Here is a 20,125-nt window from a genome sequence, read left to right as displayed (position 1 = left end):
GCAGCAACGAAGACCCAATGCAGCAAAAATAAATAAAGTTCAAAACTCAATTTAAAAAAAAACCAAGAATCTGTGACTATATATATAATATATATAATAGGATGGTGGAAAATATCTGTTCTTTGCTAAAGGAATAAACTATCTTATCACTCAGCAAAATGTGACTTACCTGCTGACCAGGTTTTAGAACCTCATATGGCAATTTCTGCATCTCACTTGGGGGCCAGCTTGATTTCTCCCTTTTCACAAACTTCCTCAGGTCTATATCAGTCTCTGTTTCCTCTGGAATTCCAGAATCTTGGCAGCAATTGAGTGTTCTCCTTTTTAATACCTATCACAACCCTATGTCCCTAATTAAAAGTCTTTCTAGCTTATCCAGTAATCGAGCTAATATATACACCTCAAAGGTTAGGAAAATGGGGTATAAATTCAGCTATCTGTCCCTGCACTAAATGGCTCTATCTAGATACTGATGCTGTTTTAGTTCTTAAACCTGGCTCTCACTTCTTAATGCCATCAGTATATCTGCCTCTAGAAATCTGAACTTCTTTTCATTCTCTTAACATCAAGAAATCAGATAATCTGGCTTATAAGAAATGTTTGTAAACTAAGAGTAAATAGGTAAAGAGAAAAGTGTTTAGGCAACTCTCTTGAGAATAAAATTGCCAAAAATTCACTGCCCTTGGAGCTTTCAAAGGCTTTTTTTCTGATACCTATGGATGAGAGAGACTTTCTAGGAGTCCAGCTTTCCCAAGGGGAGATTCCAGCATGCCACTGAAGTAAAGGTTTTTTTCTTTCCCAATTCCTTTCTAGTGCCTGACTGTGTTCTAGAGACATGAAGATGCTGGGTCATTTAAATAATATAGTTAATCTCCATAACGTCCTACAGTGACATTCTGAGATGTAAATGTAACTAAACATATTTCCCAACACATAGATTAATTCATAAATTTATTGTTGCCTCTGCTATTAACTTCATTCTTATTTATAATATTATATTATTACTACCATTTATGGAATTCCAGGTACCATGCTAGGTACTTTACATGTATTATTTATAATCCTATCACAACTGTGTATAGAATAAACAGAATCATCATTTTCTGAATAAGAAATAAGAGGCAAAAAGAAGTTAAATAATAACTTCCCCAAGATCCCCGAGCCAGGATAACTGAAGCAGGGATTCAAATCTGGGTCTGTCTCCTACCAAACCCCACCCTCTTTCCACTCTGCAGGCACCATCATGTTGCATCTACTGGATATCAAGTTTCTGAGGATATTTCATTTCATTTATCTAGAAAAGACTAGGATGATATTTCTCTATCATTACGATTCAGGTCTCTCAGTGAGACTTAACATGTTTCTACCACCAGAGTTAAAAATCCACCAAAGAAACAATGTGAAGGATTCACAGCAATAATACTCCATCTCAGATAAAGCATAATGTGTGCTTATTTAATTTAATGAATATATCATAATGATATAGCTTTTTGCTAATTTTACATATATCCATAGCACATTTGAAGAGAATAAGAACAATGTATCTGACCAAGCTGCTAGATCCTGAGGTCAGAGACCATGTCTCATTTACCTCTATATCCCCAAGTCCTGTATGTGATAGATGTTCAACACCTCGTTGTTGATGAAAGTTAGAAGCAATGATTATCAACTCCTGAAAGTAATATTTTAAGATACCTAAAACATTTTGAGCAGCCAAAAAAGACCCCATGTTTCAAAAAAACTGGTTTTGGTCTGCAGGTAAACTTCCTACCTCTCGATCCTTGAGTTTCATGGCAAGCACCAACTGATGCCTGTGGTTAGTGAGAGCCTCCCGGTAATTTCCTTTGGAGAAGAATGCAGAGCCCAGATTCCCATGAGCTCGGCATTCTCCTGTCTGGTCACCTGAATTGGGTTTAAAAAAAAAAGATAAAATTTATCTAAGTTACAGCATTATTTATAATATATAATGGCCATCCTAATACAACAGCCACAGATTTACTAGCTAAGATTTCACTTGCCTTCTTTTCTTCTTCTAAAAGACTCTATGTAGGAAGTTATGGTCCTAGAAGTTAAATCTCTGGACAACTGTTATTGATGTTATAACATACAACTGCAGTCAGGGACATAAGTGTTCTGGAAATGAGAGGTCATTGCTTTGTTTCTGAACAACCATCAGCTTGTTGGTTCAGTCACTTTACTCCACACCTACCATAATATGTTGCTTCTTTACAAGTATGCTGATGGTAGACTCACCATATCTCTTCTCTTACTGCAATCCTCCAAGTCCTTGAATAATCACTGTGATGATTATCATAAACCACATTTTTTTTAAAAATGAGGAAACAGCAGTACAGAGATTAGGCAACTTGCCGAAGGTCACACAGCTAGTTAAGTGGCAGAGCCAGGATTCTAAACTCAGCGGTCTGGCTCCATAGTCCACACTCTTAACCACTGCACTGCACTATTTCGTCCAACAAAATGATGGTGCATTCTATTGTAGGCAAAAATGAAAATTAAGGTCAAAGATTCACCCACAAATCTATCATCTGAGATATTAAATCTGTGAGCCCATATCTCTGAGGAGGCAATGAATATGTTAATCCATATCTTTTGGCCTTTTGGGAGCTTGATACCTTGTTAAATGAAAAGCCCTAAAGACCTAAGTACTCTAAAACAGAGAATGTTCCCGAGGTACAATCACTTTTCATGGCACATACTACTCCCATTCACATCAGGTTAATCAGCTTTCTTCATTTCCTTTCTGTACTGAAATAAAGGAGAAAAGCATAACTCTACCTAAGGTCTTGGCTACATCCAAGTCCTGCTGCATGTATCCAGTGCTCTTCTCTGTGTTTCCGAGAGACCAGTAAGCACTGCTCAGCGCAGAGAAAACGGAACCTCTCAGTTTGAGGCTGCAGGTGCCAATCTTCAGAGCGGCTTCTAAGACAACCACAGAGGCCCCATGATGGCCAGCTGTCAGGAGTTCTTGCCCAACCACAGACACGACCACAAAGGGACTCTTGTCCAGTTTCATTTTCTGAAGCTGTTGATAAGTGGGCTCGAGGGAGTCTGAAGAAAAACAAAAGAAAATAAGAGAATATAGGCTTATACACAAAACAATCTTTTCCAATATGCTCTAGAAACAAATGTTTATCATACCTTTTTATGGCCTGTTTCAGGTACAAATTCTTCAACCTTTCAATCTAGCACCACCCTTACTGTCCACTCATTCATACGACTGGGTAACACCAATGTCTTTCCAGTAATTTCCTTACATCACTTTCACATGCATACACCACACTTGTCCTCTCTTCTGGTCTTTCTTTGATCAGGACCCACCACTTTCCCTGAATGGTTCTCCCTTCTCTGACCTCCTGCCCTATCAAAATATCACAGGCACATCACTCAAGTCCCACCCCTACTATATACAGGCAGACCTCAGAGATGCTGTGGGTCTACTTCCAGACCACTGCAACAGAGGAAATATCACAATAAAGCAAATCACATGAAATTTTTGGTTTCTGTGCATATCAAGAAGAAAAAAGAAATCGTCTGAGTTTACTAAGGTAAGATGAAAGACAAAATTAATGTTTATCTCATTTTATTTTCCTGTTGTGGAAAGGACACAGATTAGGGGTCAGGAAGCCACAGGGAGATTCTTTCCATTTGAAGCTAGGTTTCAAAGTGGATGACCTCTAAGCTCCTTCTTCCTCCTCTTTTTTTTTTTTTTTTTTTTTTTTTTTTTGTGGTACGCGGGCCTCTCACTGTTGTGGCCTCTCCCGTTGCGGAGCACAGGCTCCGGACGCGCAGGCTCAGCGGCCATGGCTCACGGGCCCAGCCACTCCATGGCATGTGGGATCTTCCCGGACCGGGGCACGAACCCTTGTCCCCTGCATCGGCAGGCGGACTCTCAACCACTGCGCCACCAGGGAAGCCCTATTTTTTTTTTTAAAAGACTGTTGCAGAGCTAATGACTATAACCTTACAGTGAGGTAGCACTTGTAACACTTTTGTTGTTAGCTTTCCTGAAAAACTGTTTCACATTAGTTGTTCCACTGTGCCTATGTGAAAAAAAAAAAAAAAAACTATTGAAAGGTTGGTCTCTTTAAACTGTGAAACTCTCAGCCAACAGTACTGCATTAAAATGTAATTTTTACAATTTATGACTTCAAATCTCCACTTGCCACTAAGGAGCTCTCATCCGAATCAACATTACCACGGAAACCTCGAAACCTACTGGTGCCTAAAGCATTTTTCCCTTCAATGAGATCACTAAACAGAGAACAAAGAACATTTTTACACTTATCAAGATGCAAGCAGTACACAGTACCAGTAAACATTTGCTAACCAATAGGGTTAAATACAGGCACAAGAGCCCAGGAATTGCTAGAACAGGAAAAGAACAATGCCACACTGAAATAACTGTGAGCAGAACTTTGGTGGTATCCACTGATGGATTTGGCAGCCAGTGATGATCACACATTAGCATCCCAATGGCCAATTAGCAGAAGCAAAAATAACAGAATTTTAGAGCTGAAAAGACCTTGAAAACACCCTTATTTTATTTATTAAATTTATTTATTTATTTATTTTTGCAGTACATGGGCCTCTCACTGTTGTGGCCTCTCCCATTGCGGAGCGTAGGCTCAGCGGCCATGGCTCACGGGCCTAGCCGCTCCGCGGCATATGGGATCTTCCCGGACCGGGGCACGATCCCGTGTCCCCTGCATCGGCAGGCGGACTCTCAACCACTGCGCCACCAGGGAAGCCCTAAATTTATTTTTATTTATTTTTTTGGCTGTGTTGGGTCTTCGTTGCTGTGCGTGGGCTTTCTCTAGTTGTGGCGAGTAGGGGCTACTCTTTGTTGTGGTGTGAGGTTTTCTCACTGCGGTGGCTTCTCTTGTTGCGGAGCACAGGCTCTAGGCGTGCAGGCTTCAGTAGTTGTGGTGCGTGGGCTCAGTAGTTGTGGCTCACGGGCTCTAGAGCGCAGGCTCAGTAGTTGTAGCGCATGGGCTTAGTTGCTCCGCAGCATGTGGGATCTTCCCGGACCAGGGTTCGAACCCGTGTCCCCTGCATTGGCAGGCATATTCTTAACCACTGCGCCACCAGGGAAGCCCAACACCATTATTTTAGAAATGAAGAATCTGAGTATTTAAGTATTGAGTATTCACGCAAGGTCAGATAGCTTGGGACAAAGCCAAGGCAAGAACCTATTGCAGGGCTCTAAGTCCAGGCTCTCTGATACTATACCGGGCAAAATTCTTGTTCACACAAGAAGTCAATTCCAGCTGATTTTAAGCAGGGAAGAAATGCACTGAGTGGCTACTGGGAAGGGTGGAAAACCAGGCCTCCAGACCCACAGTCAACTTTTGTGAAAAAGTTCCTGGTGAAGGCAACATCACCACTGCAAGTAAACACAGGACATTGCAGCTTGTAATTCTGCCTCCACCACTACTAAATGCCGCCCTTGGAAAACGGATGTCACTATTGCCACCTGCCACCACTGGAACAAATTCTGTATATCCTTTCTTCTTTTAGCCTTTAGCTCCTAATTCAAAGGTGGAGTCCCAGGTGCAAAGGAGGATGCGAAAATTAGGATCTGATGTTTTCAACTTTTATAGTGGAAGGCAAGGAGGCAGAAGTAAAAGACAGGGAGTTCCCAAAACACAGGAAGAGTGTTCAGACACAGATGGCACGAAATGACTGATGGCCAGCAAAGATTCTACTTTTCAGCTGGTGATTATTTTAACCATTGCAACCATGGCTAAGTTCAAAAAAAGAGCCATCCAATAGAGCCTCTAAAACTACACAATCGTAGAAAGAAGAGAGAACATTGCCACAGTTAGAGGACCAAGGGAAATACTTGGAAGATTTTCAAAAGAAAAGGAAATCTTCATTTGTACAAATTTTTACTAAATAAAAATGAAACGGAAGGATTAAGAGGTAAAAGATCAAATTTCCATTTGTGGTATATAGGAAAGAGACTATACATATATAAAAAGATAAATTATAATGCAAGCTCAAATACAGTATATGTTATAAGAGTTTGGAAAAGGGAATGATTATCAAGGGTAATCAGAAAACTTCATAAAAACAGAACCTGATTTCTTAAAGAAAGGGTAGGACTTAGACAAGTCTTTGTACTTTCTTCTGTGAGTAGAGGGTATTTTAGGCAGGTTTGTCCTAAACAAAGGTGCATGGAATGAAAGATAGGTACATGGAATGAAAAGGAATGATGAACAGGGCAGCTTGAATGGCCCAGAGAATATTTATGGGGAAGGAAGCTGATGTGGAATAACACAGAAAATACTGAGCTAAGGATAAAGAGACCTGGATTTCAAAGCCACATAACCTTACTTTCCTCACTTTGTCAAATGTATCACAATTATGATTGTGGTGATGGTTACATAAATCTATACACGTTATAGATAAGTATATGTCAATATTAAATACATATGTGTATATACATGTAAATGTATCTATGTTTGCATCTATGCATGTGTAAAGATATATACACAAAAAGTCCATTTCACTTGATGTAAATTAAAAAAATTTTAATGTCAAACTTCTCTGCTTTGGGCTGTAATTACGTCTCATTTGTCCATACTCACTAATCAGAAGGTCTGGTTAGCAGTTGTACACTCATTTGATAAATAAAAGTGGTAAGATAAGTTTTTTTTTAATGTATAAAAACTGTATAGGCTGCAGAGTGAAGTAAGTCAGAAAAAGAAAAACAAATATCGTATGTTAACGCATATATGTGGAACCTAGAAAAATGGTACAGATGAACCGGTTTGCAGGGCAGAAATAGAGACACAGATGTTGAGCACAAATGTACGGACACCGAGAAGGGAGAGTGGCAGGGGCGGGGTGGTGGTGGTGTGATGAATTGGGAGATTGGGATTGACATGTATACACTAATATGTATAAAATGGATAACTAATAAGACTGTGCTGTATAAAAAATAAATAAAATAAAATTCAAAAAAAAAGAAAAAAAACTGTATAGGCTGGATTAGGTGATCTATAAGATTCTTCCCAACTATACTGTTCTATGATTCTAATTCCTATTCTACAGTAAACTTTGGCTGTTAGCAAAAGGACTAATTGTGTGATTTTCTCAGGCTAGATGGAACAGAGTTTTGGCAGCCTGTAGATGTAAAGATGTTTTCCCTTATAGAAATCATGCATAATATATAAAATATCCAATGTCAAAACAACTTCATAAGAATGTAAAGGCACTTTGCAACAATCATTGAACACCAGTTATGTGCTTTCAAAATGTAAAGGCTTTAAGAATTTAAGATAAACAAAGTCACATTTCCTGACACTTGAAAACCTTGTAAGAATGTAGTAGAAGCTAATAATAAACAAATAATCACACTCAACTAAAAGATATACTATATTTATTTCATCAGTTCTGCATATTCATTCACATTTTAACATTTCTGAATTTGAGATTTAATGTCCATGAACCCAATGGTGCCTCACAATGGTTGGTTATTTCTATGTCTAAATGGGGCTAAAAGGATCCTTTCAGTTTATATAAAATAAAAAGTTAAGTGATAAGAAAGAAATTTACTTATCAGCATTTTATTTTTTCTTAGTAATATATAAAATAATGACACAACTTTCAATCCAGATTTCTCAGCATTGGTAGGATGTGCTATGGGACCACAGAGGAGAAAGGTGCTAGCCCTACTCAGGTAGGTCTAGGAATGCTTTCCAGAGGTAATGACATCTCAATAGAAATCGGAGCTATGAGAAACTAGTTTTTTCCAGGAACTGCAGGTAGTTTTAGCTGGGAATATCTTGGTAATGAGAATAAAAGAGAAGTAAGATCTTTTATACTAAGGTAGTTGGCCTTTATCTTGTAGACAATGGGGAAAATTCAGAATTATGAATAAGAGAATGACAGATCAAACTTACACTTTAGAAAGTTCATTCTGGAAGGGAAGCAAAGCATGGACTGGTTTGGAAGAGATAATAGCCAGGAAAACCAGTTAGAGAAAAAGTCCTGTATTTGCAATGACAAAACAGATGGACAGCAAGGGATAAATTTCAGACATATTTAGAATTTTAAAATTTACAGAATTTGAGGAATAAATGCATTAACAGGCACAATGCCTTATTCCAAAGTAATGATACTCTACTGACTGTCTCCTATGAATCACCTTCAAGGTAACTAAAATTTTTACAGACTTCAATCTGTCTCAGGTACTATGAAGACATTCTGCAGCCTTCCAAGTTATCCTTATAATATTTAATTAGCATACATGACTAAAAAGCTTCAACTTTCCTAAAAACCTGGTGATACCACTACCAATTATTACTGGATATAATATAATACTGTACTGCAAACTCAGAAGACTGGAAGAAACAATTCTGGAATGAATCTCCAAAACAGGGATCCAAAGAGAGAACAGCAACCACTGACAAGGTAAGAAGGTAACCAAAGTATAATGAGAGTAAAGTATAGCCCAAAAACCAAAATTTAGAGGTAAGGTTCGTAATATCTAATTATTTTTAATTTTTACCTTTTCTTAGGCTAATTCCTTAGAGGGGAAACTAAATTAAAAACCACTGGGCTTGTCACAAAAGGACAAATATTGTATGACTCCACTTATATGAGGTACCCTGGTAGTTGCCAGGAGCTGGGGCGGTAGGGGAAGATGAGGAATTATTGTTTCATGTGTACAAAGTGTCAATTTGGGAAGATGAAAAAGTTCTGGAGACAGATGGCAGTGATGGGTGCACAACGCTGTAAATATACTTAATACCACTGAATTGCATAACTAAAAATGTTATGTACATTTTACCTTAACTGGAAAAAAAAAACAAAAAACTTTTGGTTCACACTAAAAGGAAAACTTAACCCTCCCCCCAAAAAAAGAAAATAAAAACTGACATGTTTAGCTCTTTGTCTAAGCCACTTCATATTTTTCTGGGTTCATTTGTGAATTTATTTATATCCTACTTCATTACAAAAGGATTCAAAGGCCTTCTATAGAAATAAGGTGGAAAACACAGAAGTCAGAGTGAGTGGAAAATAAAGTAAGGAAAACTCAGCTTAGAGACTATAAGCCCTGGCACACTTCCTAAAGGTGGACAGGACACTAAGCTCTAACGCTTCACAGAGGACAAAGCAAAATAAAGGATCACTTCAGATAATTCCCAAACCTTTTAGATAAAAATACACCAATGCTCAGGAGAAACGCAGTTTTTCCAGGCACCAAGTGCTCAGCAAAAGGACCATGTGTGCTGTGCAGTGTTTGTTCCACACCCACAACACAAATACAAGAGCAAGCTTACCACTGCTGCTACTTCTTTCCACAGAGAGAAGAAGGGCATCACACTGCACAGGGAAACTGTCCTAAAGGGGCCTGCCTTTACATGCCAAGGCTTGATTCTCAAAACAATTATTAGGGGACTTCCCTGGTGGTCCAGTGGTTAAGAATCCGCCTTCCAATGCAGGGGACGCAGGTCCAATCCCTGGTTGGAGAACTAAGATCCCCGCATGCCACAGGGCAACTAAGCCCATGCGCCACAACTACTGAGCCTGGGCACTCTGGAGACCGTGTACCACAACTAGAGAGAATCCCACGCGCCACAACTAGAGAAGCCTGCATGCTGCAATGAAGAGCCTGCATGCCACAATGAATATCCCGTGTGCCACAACTAAGACCCAATGCAGCCAAATAAATAAATAAATATTTTTAAAAAACAATATTAGGAGGTACTTATTATCACACCCCTTTTACAGATAAGAACTGAGGTGCAGAGAAAGGAAGCAACCTTGCTCAGTCAAGGGGATAGCAAATGGCAGTACTGGAATTAGAGCCCAACCTTTGGGGGAAAAGTCAGGTTTTTTTTAACATAACATTTCAGAAACAGGCCCTCTGTGCAAAGTGACTGCCACTTAAAAGAGAATCAGAGGGAAAGAGTTACCAAGGGTGGACTATCAGGCAAATAAAACGTGAGCCTCAATTTGACTCTGAGAGAAAAGCTTATATATTCGAGCCATTTTCTACCAGTACTTCATAAAATCAGCTTCCTGGATCTTCTGAAGCTGGTAGAAACACCACGACAGGTGATAGCCTATAAATGTAATAGTCTTTAGATTACCAAATTAACAAGAGGATAGAAAATATACACAAGAGAACCCTCAGCAAGAAGCAGCCCTAGCGTCTTTAGAGGAACAAATAAAGGTAAACACAGTCTCACTTTGTAATTACATTATTAAATCTGCCGTTGGCAGTAGTACTATGCTACACCATCCAAATTTACATAAACATTTATAGATACAATGAACTGAAATTGCTGAAAGACTATCTAAAAAGGAGAAATGGAAAATAGTAAAAGGATAATTTGAGGGTCATTAAAGAGTCTCATTTTATATTAATACTTATTTGGACATTTACATAAATGATTTAAGGGAAATACATTACATATAGTGATGTAAATATATCTACAGGAAAAGTAGATTATCTGATATCTGGTTGTTGAGCATGAATGAAACCACAAAAGTAAAGTAAAAAAGACTTAATGCAGTTAGCAATATAGGCAACAACAAAATTTTAAAAATCAAGTAAGTTCCAAAGTGGATTAATATATTTATTTGGGAACAAGAGTATATTACTATAGATTAGCCCTATCTTTAAAAAAATCTTGAAACGTCCCCAAAAGGCCAAACCACAGGAACGCTGTGCACATCGTGGGAGCTTTGTTTGCTTACAGAAGCACTGGACGAGGGAGCTTCCCTATTGCGTCTCAGAATTGCAAAACAAAAACAACTGACACAACAGATCAGACCTACATGTAAAGTGTCCTGGACTGCAGAGTTACGCAACAATGGCAGAAACTGAGAACGCTGCAGGAGGCTAAAATAAACAGTGGGTAAAAAATGGGCAGCAAATGATGACAGATTTTGTGAATTATAACCATATGACAAAAAGAGGTCATTAAGATGTTAAATGATGCACAGAACAACGCTGTGCAAAGCAACAGTCTTTCTATAAAATGTTGATGAGAAAAGCCCACCTGGAATAGCTACAGTGGTAAAGGCAATACCAAAAATAAGTAAGTTAAATTGCTTTAAGGAAAGAGAAGAAAATATTAAAGCACTCCAGGCACCTGTAAGATGCAGCTTTTTCCAGGGTCGCCCTTAGGTCACTCAGTATAAGATGGGAAAGAACATGGCACAGAAAACCCTAAGGCTGAAAGAAGCACTGAGCTTTTTCTTGCAGTGTAGAGAAGATTTTCTTATATTTATCTAAACAAATTGCTTCAAAGGCAAAACGGTAAGTATGATTCTGCTGATCTCAACACATTCACTCCAGTATACTAAGGCAGTGGCAGAAACACCTCAGAATAAAGAAGGGATATCTTCACGAACTAAATAAAAAATGTTCCATGTAAATTACTTGCAGAGGGATATAGGGAGAGAATGAGAAAATACTAGAAAAATGGAAAGGAGAGACAGATTGATCTTTTTTGTTGTCCATTCCCCCCCCCCCACCCCCAAGTCATGGAGCTCCAAAGTACATCTGCTTTAAGTCAGAGTTTATTAACAGCAGGTCCCCCAGTGGGAAAAGCCATTAGGTTCCCGCAGCAAAGACTCAGCTTTGTATGGGGTTATAAAATCGCATGAAGAGAGGCTTCCTTTCCACTTTTTTTCTAGAACATGAAATCTTCGCCTTCAGGAAAGTTTTTTTTCTTTTTTTTTTTTTCTTTTTCGGTACGCAGGCCTCTCACCGTTGTGGCCTCTCCCGTTGCGGAGCACAGGCTCCGGACGCGCAGGCCCAGCGGCCATGGCTCACGGGTCCAGCCGCTCCGCGGCATGTGGGATCCTCCCGGACCGGGGCACGAACCCGCGTCCCCTGCATCAGCAGGCGGACTCCTAACCACTGCGCCACCAGGGAAGCCCAGGAAAGTATTTTTTTATAGCTATGAATTGCTCAGAGGCCATACGAGTACCATTTAGTTAATCAAACTTTTACTTAGCACATATTTTGAGCCAAGTACCATACTAGCCTGTATATTAAAATTATCTAATGCTGCAAACATTTTCAAAACTAAATAAATTACCTAATGATACTGCCACCAAAATTTTTAGGTTAATTCAAAAATGTACCATTTCAGAAACAAAAATAGAGTTCTGCTTGATGTACCTAATTAGTGTGGAATGTCATTAGCTGTCTACTATTTGCCATCAACCTGCCTTAGTGTCTCCATCACTCTGCAAAGATGACAACTGGTGTACACTTTCAACCCAATCTTCCCAAGAACTCCTTCCTCAAAAATCAATGTTTCTCAAAGGGAAGCCAATCTGATTTGAGCCTTAGAACTCCTCCAACCTCCACAGTACTATTTTCAATCTACTGTTGTCCCAGAATACCAATTGGTATACTACAGAAGTAGTATAGGAGAAAACCATGTATCTACCATGTTTCTCTCTCTTTCAAGTCAACATAATCTCTTAATGCTCCTCTGAAAAATGTTAGACATAGCCTACAGTTAGATCCATATTTCCTCTCATGAAATGTTTAATGTCTTCTCTTATCTGTTTATTTCTAGATGGCATATTGGTCCAACTGAGCAGATCAACTTACTAGTAGAGGTGTTTTGGTTTAGAGGTACAAAATCTTAGAACTACAAAAAACATAGGGATTCCTAATGTAACCCTAAAATCCAGAGAATCTGATTCATTTACCCAGTCATACAGTTAGTTAACAAAAAATTCAAAATATAATCTAGGTCCACAAACTTCCAGTGGCCTTACCACCATCCCACTGTTCTTCATTAATGTCACCTATTGACAGTGATTCCTTGTCTTTCTTGGTCTAAAATATCCAATCTTAGCTAATTTCATAACCTATCCATTTTCAATGCCTGAGTCTAAAGTCTTCAAAGGCTAGAAATGTTCTAATGTAAATTAGTGTCGGACCAAATACTTTCATCATATTTACCTCTCATGGGAGATTTCATGGCTGCTTCTACCATCCCCACCAGAAGCTGGAGACTCTTGGGGTCCTGAGCCAGCCCAGATGCAAAGGCTGCCAGGGCATCGGCATGACGTCCAAGGTACTGGAGGGCAACACCCTGTCGGAAGTATGCCTGGAAATAAAGAAAAGATAATGCATGTTTTACTTATACACAATGCTCCACCAAGGCTGATGAGGATTCTTGATTAGAACAACAGGTCGGCAGAACTAAACTTGAGGTGGTCCTGGTTCAAAAACCTAGTAAAGTGTTTATAATCAAATCTGACTTCTCTGAACATCATAAAATGTAAGCATACTTCTTTCAGACAAATTACGTTTAAAACTTTCATTCTTTTCCCTTCTAGAACACATTGATTTTATCACATTCTTTGGTATTTATTCACATAGTACTTTTACTTTTTTTTTTTGATGATCTTTAAAATCTTTTATCCCAACTTTAATAGCATAAGCTCCTCAAGGACAGGGGTTTGGAGATTTCTTTACATGTCACCAAAGTATCTGGTATAGCGCAAGACAAATGAGAGATATTCAAATTCCACTTATTTTATACTTCTCCTCATTAATTAAAGGGATAAATCAATATGTGATTAGTATTAAGATAACTGTAATGAGTAACACAACATGGTTACATTTTATGTGGTGTTTCAGACATAATATTTTAAAACTGTTATTAAAAATACATGTGCTTTGCTTAGAAACAGAATAAGATTGCTGTCCTTTGTACTGTTTAATTGGATTGGTTAAAAAAACTAGTATTATCAACTGTGAATATAAGGAAACAACCCTCCTTCCAGCTAATTGCAGAAAGGGCCAGAAAATTAATAAAATATTTAAACTTCAGAATGATCTTAAGAATGTGTAGTTTGTTTTTGAACACAGAGTAAAAACAAGTAAATGATCAATGTGTTACCAGTATTTAACCAGCAAAGGACCTTGTACCCGATTAAATAACACATAAAACTGACATATTATTAATGCATTCATGCTTATACGACACCTGCTTCTAAAATACTTGGCCACCTATTTAGCTTAAATACTTTTACAATACTCTATGTTTGTAAAACAAATGTAACTTTTTCAGTCCAGTATACTTTGCAATTGTAACAAATTGTATTCATGGAATATAAATGAAGTTTCAAAAAACTCCTAAAACAACTACTCAATTAATTTAATATATAATTTTATAATTTTATATTACGCACACATACAGTGAAAGAGAGCACCTTTTATGTTTATAAAACATATTTACTTATTTCATTTTTGTATCTAAACTTTGAGGTAACGTAAGATAGGCAATACTATTCAGTATTTCTATTAAGAAACAATCCATAAACAGAATGAATACTCAAATTATTATGAGCTATTCAGATTTCTATTAGTTTAAACTACTAGCAGCTGTTAAAACTCAGACTCCAGTAAGACAATAACCTGTAAATGCACTTTCATTACTAATTGATAAGATCACTTCCTTTCACTGGACTCAGCCATTTTTTAATCTTTAATGTCTTTATACACATTTTTTACCACCCTTTTCATTTCACATTTTAGGTGATTTCTATAATCCAAGAGGCAATATGTACCACATTCCAACTAAAATTAACTATAGTTTACATAATTCTATATTAAAGCTAAACTTAAAAAATGTATTTATATATGTGTGTGTGTGTGTGTGTGTGTGTGTACTCTGTAAACTGTAAACTCTATTATTTATGGAGAAAGACAAAATGTGTCTGTAGTAATGATTTCAGGTATATATTTTAAGAAACACAAAAATCTACTGTGTTAATCATTTCACAGTGTATGTAAGTCAAATCATTATGCTGTACACCTGAAACTAATACAGTGCTGTAAGTCAATTAAATCTCAATAAAACTAGAAAAAACACAAAAATTTAAATTAGTCTCAATGAATTTTGATAATTTCTTGCATGTTTAAAGCAAAGCATTATTGTTCATTACTTCACTGAGAAAATAACTGATTTTCCTATCTGCCAAATGAAATCACCGAAAAGTATGACATCCACTCCCCATGCATGTATCCACTCCCTAGCAGGTAGGCAAAGTTCAGCGTTAATGGCAAGTTATGGTGTCAAATACACAAAGGAGTTAAAGAAGGGCATGCAGGTTTTGTTTTCTTAGGACACTCATAAATTAGATGAAAAAAGGTATGACTGGATCATGCTGCTCATAGTCTCGGCTTCCTTTCTCCAGAAGGTTTTGAAAAGAGATATAGGTGAGAAGGCTCCAAGGTCTCCCTTGATCCTCCCTTATGTCCTTCCAGAATCCCCAGCCCAACTCTATAAGATTTTCTCAGTTAAAAGCTTAGAGTTGCATTCTTGTCAAGATAGCATAATGAGTCAAGCTCTGACATATCCCTGTACCTAATTTACAAAGTGGGGCTCTCCCAACTTACTCTCATGCAATATTAATTGCATGTATGAATAGCTGTTGAATAAAAATTAGTTATCTATACTTCTGTGAGAGATATGCCACTATGGAGCTCAAGCTGATGATGATAAAACCTAGATTATGGGTTACTGTGATAGAATAAATCAGCACAGTGCCTGACATAGAGTAAATACTTAATAAAGTGAGCTATTTTGATTATTAGTTAATGAGAAAATAATCATAACAAGAAAACATAATTATAGACTAAGAGAATATAAGGCGAGTCTAATAAATATTGAAAATATTTCATTATTCAATATAATATTATCCAATTCCTATCACTGCTTTATTCACTCCTCCCCCTTGCTCCATATAAGACTGCTGGCAACTGGGAAATTCACAGCTGTAAGGCTCCCAGACAAAATCTGAACCACCTGACTAAAAGAAATTGGTACTAACAGGTCGTGGGAGATGTAGCAGCCACCCAGAGGATTCTCCACCAGCCTCTTCCAAAGCAAAGGTCAAGAAGTGCTGAGTTTCACAGCTGTTTACTATAACTTCAAGAAGATTGATGTGACCTAATTTTTCTCTTACTATCACAGGTTTCATAGGAAGCAGCGTCATCTGAGAAAGGGGCAAATTTGGGTCACTTAGGACTGAGGAGAGGCAGTATATGTGCAGCACACCAAGGAAAAGTGGGGCCTATGAAGAAACGTTGAACACTTGGTGCCCAGCCAACCTCAGATAACATACCCCCTGCCTAAGCACTCCCCACGCATATACCCACATTCTGGTCACTGGTTATGTAGCAGATGGAGAAGGGAAGGCAATATGGACTGACTATTAAGAGCACCTAAACCCTGAGAACAATGGTTTTAACCTGAAGCTTTAGCCAAGAAGAAAGACTTAGGGTTAAGACTCTGCGCTTCCAATGCAAGGGGCACGGGTTCGATCCCTGGTTGGGGAACTAAGATTCCACATGCCACGCAACTAAGATGCCACATGCCATGCAGGGCAGCCAAAGGAAAAAAAAAGACTTATGAGGAGCTAGTTAATACACTGGACTAAAGGGGGAATGCCTAGATTTTAAAGTGTTGCAGAGTCATTCATATATTTTTTGTTGTTCACCACAAAGAACTTCCAGTGATTATTCTACACATGCTACTTAATCTCACAAATAACAGAAATACAAGTAGGTTACAAGTATAAGTTTTCATTCCTTCCATCCTGCCTTCAATTAACATTCTCTAAAAATCTACAGCACCTGTCACTGTGATGTGTACCACAGGGCTTGTACCCTCAAGTGCTCACAGTCTAGAGGGGAAGAACATAAAAAGCTATAAATGTCTTGACTGCTACCTACAGTAACTGTTTACTAATAGGGTTTGTAACATTTTAGCAGGAATAAAAATGTAACTAATCACCAAAGTATTTATGCCCTTTTGTTAAAACTGTTAGTATTTCGACTTTAATAAGTGGACATTCTTCTCATCTCAGAGAGTTTGCTATAGTCTAAATGTCTGTGTCCCTACAAAATTAATATGTTGAAACCTAATTCCCAGTGTGATGGTATTTGGAGGTAGGGCTTTTGGGAAATGATTAGGTAATGAGAGTGGAGCCCTCATGAGTGGGATTAGTGCCCTTATAAAAGTGACCCCAGAGAGCTCCCTCTTCCCTTCTACCACATGAGAACAGGCACAGCAAGAAGACAGCCATCTATTAACCAGGAAATGGGCCCTCACCAGACACCAAGTCTGCCATCACCTTGATCTTGGACTTCCCAGCCTCCAGAACTGTGAAAAATAAATGTTATTTAAGCCACCCAGTCTATGGTATTTTGTTATTGCAGTCCAAACAGACTACGACACGGTTAAAGTAAAAACACTCAAAGACTAAACATGGGAAACAGTAAGCCATTCACCCTTCAAGTACCCCTGGAAGCAATGAAGGACCTTTAAGTCTTTTCTTTCAACATTTTATTACTGGGTTCACAATTCTAAATCATCACTGAACCCAATAATAACCTAAACTTCCTACTCTCCCATGGCTCAAATGAGTAATGAGGTAAATTCCTATGCTCATAGGTACACATGTATATTTATAACATAAAATATAGAACAAATGTATATAATATGTAATGATATATAAAATTAAAGACTTCCTTGGTGGCACAGAGGTTAAGAATCCGTCTGTCAATGCAGGGGACACGGGTTCCAGCCCTGGTCCAGGAAGATCCCACATGCCGTGGAGCAACTAAGCCTGTGCGCCACAACTACTGAGCCTGCGTGCCACAACTACTGAAGCCTGCATGCCTAGAGCCCGTGCTCCGCAACAAGAGAAGCCACCACAATGAGAAGCCTGCGCACCCCAACAAAGAGTAGCCCCCGCTCGCCACAACTAGAGAAAGCTCATGCACAGCAACAAAGACCCAAAGCAGCCAAAAATAAATTAATTAATTAATTTTTCAAAAAATTGTTTACTTATATGTACAATACAATCTATTACTTAGTTCAAGTGCTCCCAAATATTCTGCCTTTGATTTAATCTGTACTTTTAAATGTTATACTTTAATGTTCCTAACCTGTCTTTCACTGTTTGAATTTGAAATTTTTTACATCTTCTGAAGAATAAATATCTCTAACTATAACCTGCTAGCCAATCCAATCATACCACCTGCTACCACATCATCACCATCTTTGTCAACCATGTTTGTAAATTACATAACTATTTTACTGACTTTTCCTTTATTATTTTATTTAAAAATGAGTAGAGATTGGGAAAATAGAAATGCTGATTCTAGTTTTTAAAAAGCAGCAGCATTAATCTATAATTTAACCACAACTGGGTCAAAAATGAAAATGATTACAAGGTGCCAAAAGCAGAAAAGCTTTAACATCACTGGATGAACAAAGAACAGCTATGCTCATTTTTTATGGAAAAGATAAAATTAGAGAACATATATATTAAAAAATGATTCTTAAAAGGAAAGACATGATTTGAGATTTTATTTTTCAGTTCTCTAGGAATTAACGCTCCCCACTCACTGAACATGTCAATCTCTTGTTTAAGATTTGTATATTTGATATTCCACATATTTGACTTTCATATACTTTTTCAGGAATGCATTATACAGGAAAATAAGACTGCTTGTATTACTTAAAACATATCCATCGTACAAGTAAAATGTAAATAAACACATATTACCCACTATAAAATTTATAACATATTACAAATTATATATTATGTCACATTAAAATATGACATATAAAAATGAAGGGACAGAACCCATGTCCTCAGTAGGTTTCCATTGTTTCGCATGAAATAGGCACCTATATGGATACATAAGCACAAATTATTTTTGCAATATATTTTGTTATATATGTTCATTTAGAACAAGGGAGAAATTAATAGAACTTTCTACAATGATGGAGCTGTTCTCTGTACTAATAACATTAGCCTCTGGCCAGCCACATGTGGCCATTGAGCACTTGAAATATGGCTAGTGTGACTAAGAAACTAAATTTTAAATTTCCTTTCATTTTAATTAATTAAATTTAAATAGCCACAACTGGCTAGTAGCTACTGTATTGGACAGTGCAGCTCTAGAGTTTGGTATTCCTTTAACAAACTTCCAAACACAAAGTGAAAGGGTATATACTAAACAAATAAAAATAACTACTACGAAAGCTTTGAACTGAAGCTATGTGACTTACTCCCAAGGCAGCTGTTGCAGAAGAGAAAGTACTCATAAGGCTGACATTAGAATCCTATCCCAGCTGTTTTTTAGCTGTATGCCTTTAGCCAAGGCACTTAACTTCACCCAAATTCATGTGCCATTTCCACTTACAGAGAGGATGATAAGGATGACCTCAAAGGGTTGTAACAATGATTGCTAACTGATATCACATATGATATATGAAGAGTGGGTACATTTTTAAAAATTGAAGTGAATTTCTCACTACTCACTCTCAGTTTGGCATTTGCTATTTAATCAGGTGGCTCATCTGCTTTACCAGCTTGCAGAATAGAAATTACTTTTGGTAAAGTGGGTGAGGGGCTGACAAAAATTAGGTATAAAACAAAAATTAATGATTTTAATGATAACCTTCAGTCATTAAGGAAATAGTTAACTTATGTTTGGCAACTTCCACTTCGAAAGCCTATAAAGTAGGTAATACGTTTAAGGGAAATTTTACATCAAAATTGCTTTTAAAAATGTTTACACTTCTGAGGGCTTCCCTGGCAGTCCAGTGGTTAAGACTTCACCTTCCAATGCAGGGGGTGCGGGTTCGATCCCTGGTCATGGAGCTAAGATCCCACATGCCTCAGGGCCAACAAAACCAAAACATAAAACAGAAGCAATATTGTAACAAATACAATAAAGACTTTAAATAATGGTCCACATCAAAAAAATCTTTAAAAAAAATGTTTACACTTTTGGCAGCTGATTGGTAGGCTTCAATTATCTAGTAAATTTGTTATTTGGGAAAAACATCATATGCAGGTTAAATAAAGTCCTTTGGCCTAGGTGGAAAAGAAGAAAGAGGTGGCAAAAATAGATGACCAAAAATCTATCTGTAGAAACATGAAAAAGTCCTTCCTCTCAGAGACTTTACCCTGATCACTGATTATTAGAATTACTACAAGGTGTTCTGAGGCCCAAGCCTGACACCTATTTTAGAATTAACAAGAGCCCAGTCTTATCATATCAGTCTTGCCACTATAAATTATCATA

General features: G+C 37.7%; 1 protein-coding gene across 2 annotated transcripts in view; it reads right to left on the bottom strand.

The window, feature by feature from the left end:
* Window positions 1-20,125, bottom strand: part of TTC28 (tetratricopeptide repeat domain 28) — a 603,177-nt gene that overhangs the window by 282,914 nt on the left and 300,138 nt on the right. For both annotated transcript variants that reach the window (XM_027124409.1, XM_027124410.1), the window contains 3 exons: window positions 12,968-13,115; window positions 2,797-3,069; window positions 1,772-1,902 (listed from right to left, as the gene is read on the bottom strand). In XM_027124409.1, the coding sequence (XP_026980210.1) occupies window positions 1,772-1,902; window positions 2,797-3,069; window positions 12,968-13,115 (552 nt within the window). The remainder of the gene's footprint in view (window positions 1-1,771; window positions 1,903-2,796; window positions 3,070-12,967; window positions 13,116-20,125) is intronic.

This window comes from Aethalodelphis obliquidens, unplaced genomic scaffold (genome assembly GCF_003676395.1).
Source record: "Aethalodelphis obliquidens isolate GAN/ISIS:26980383/991018 unplaced genomic scaffold, ASM367639v1 scaffold28, whole genome shotgun sequence".
Taxonomy (NCBI): Eukaryota; Metazoa; Chordata; class Mammalia; order Artiodactyla; family Delphinidae; genus Aethalodelphis; species Aethalodelphis obliquidens.
Note: the sequence above shows the minus strand (reverse complement) of the source record. Positions and strands in the feature narration are given on the sequence as shown.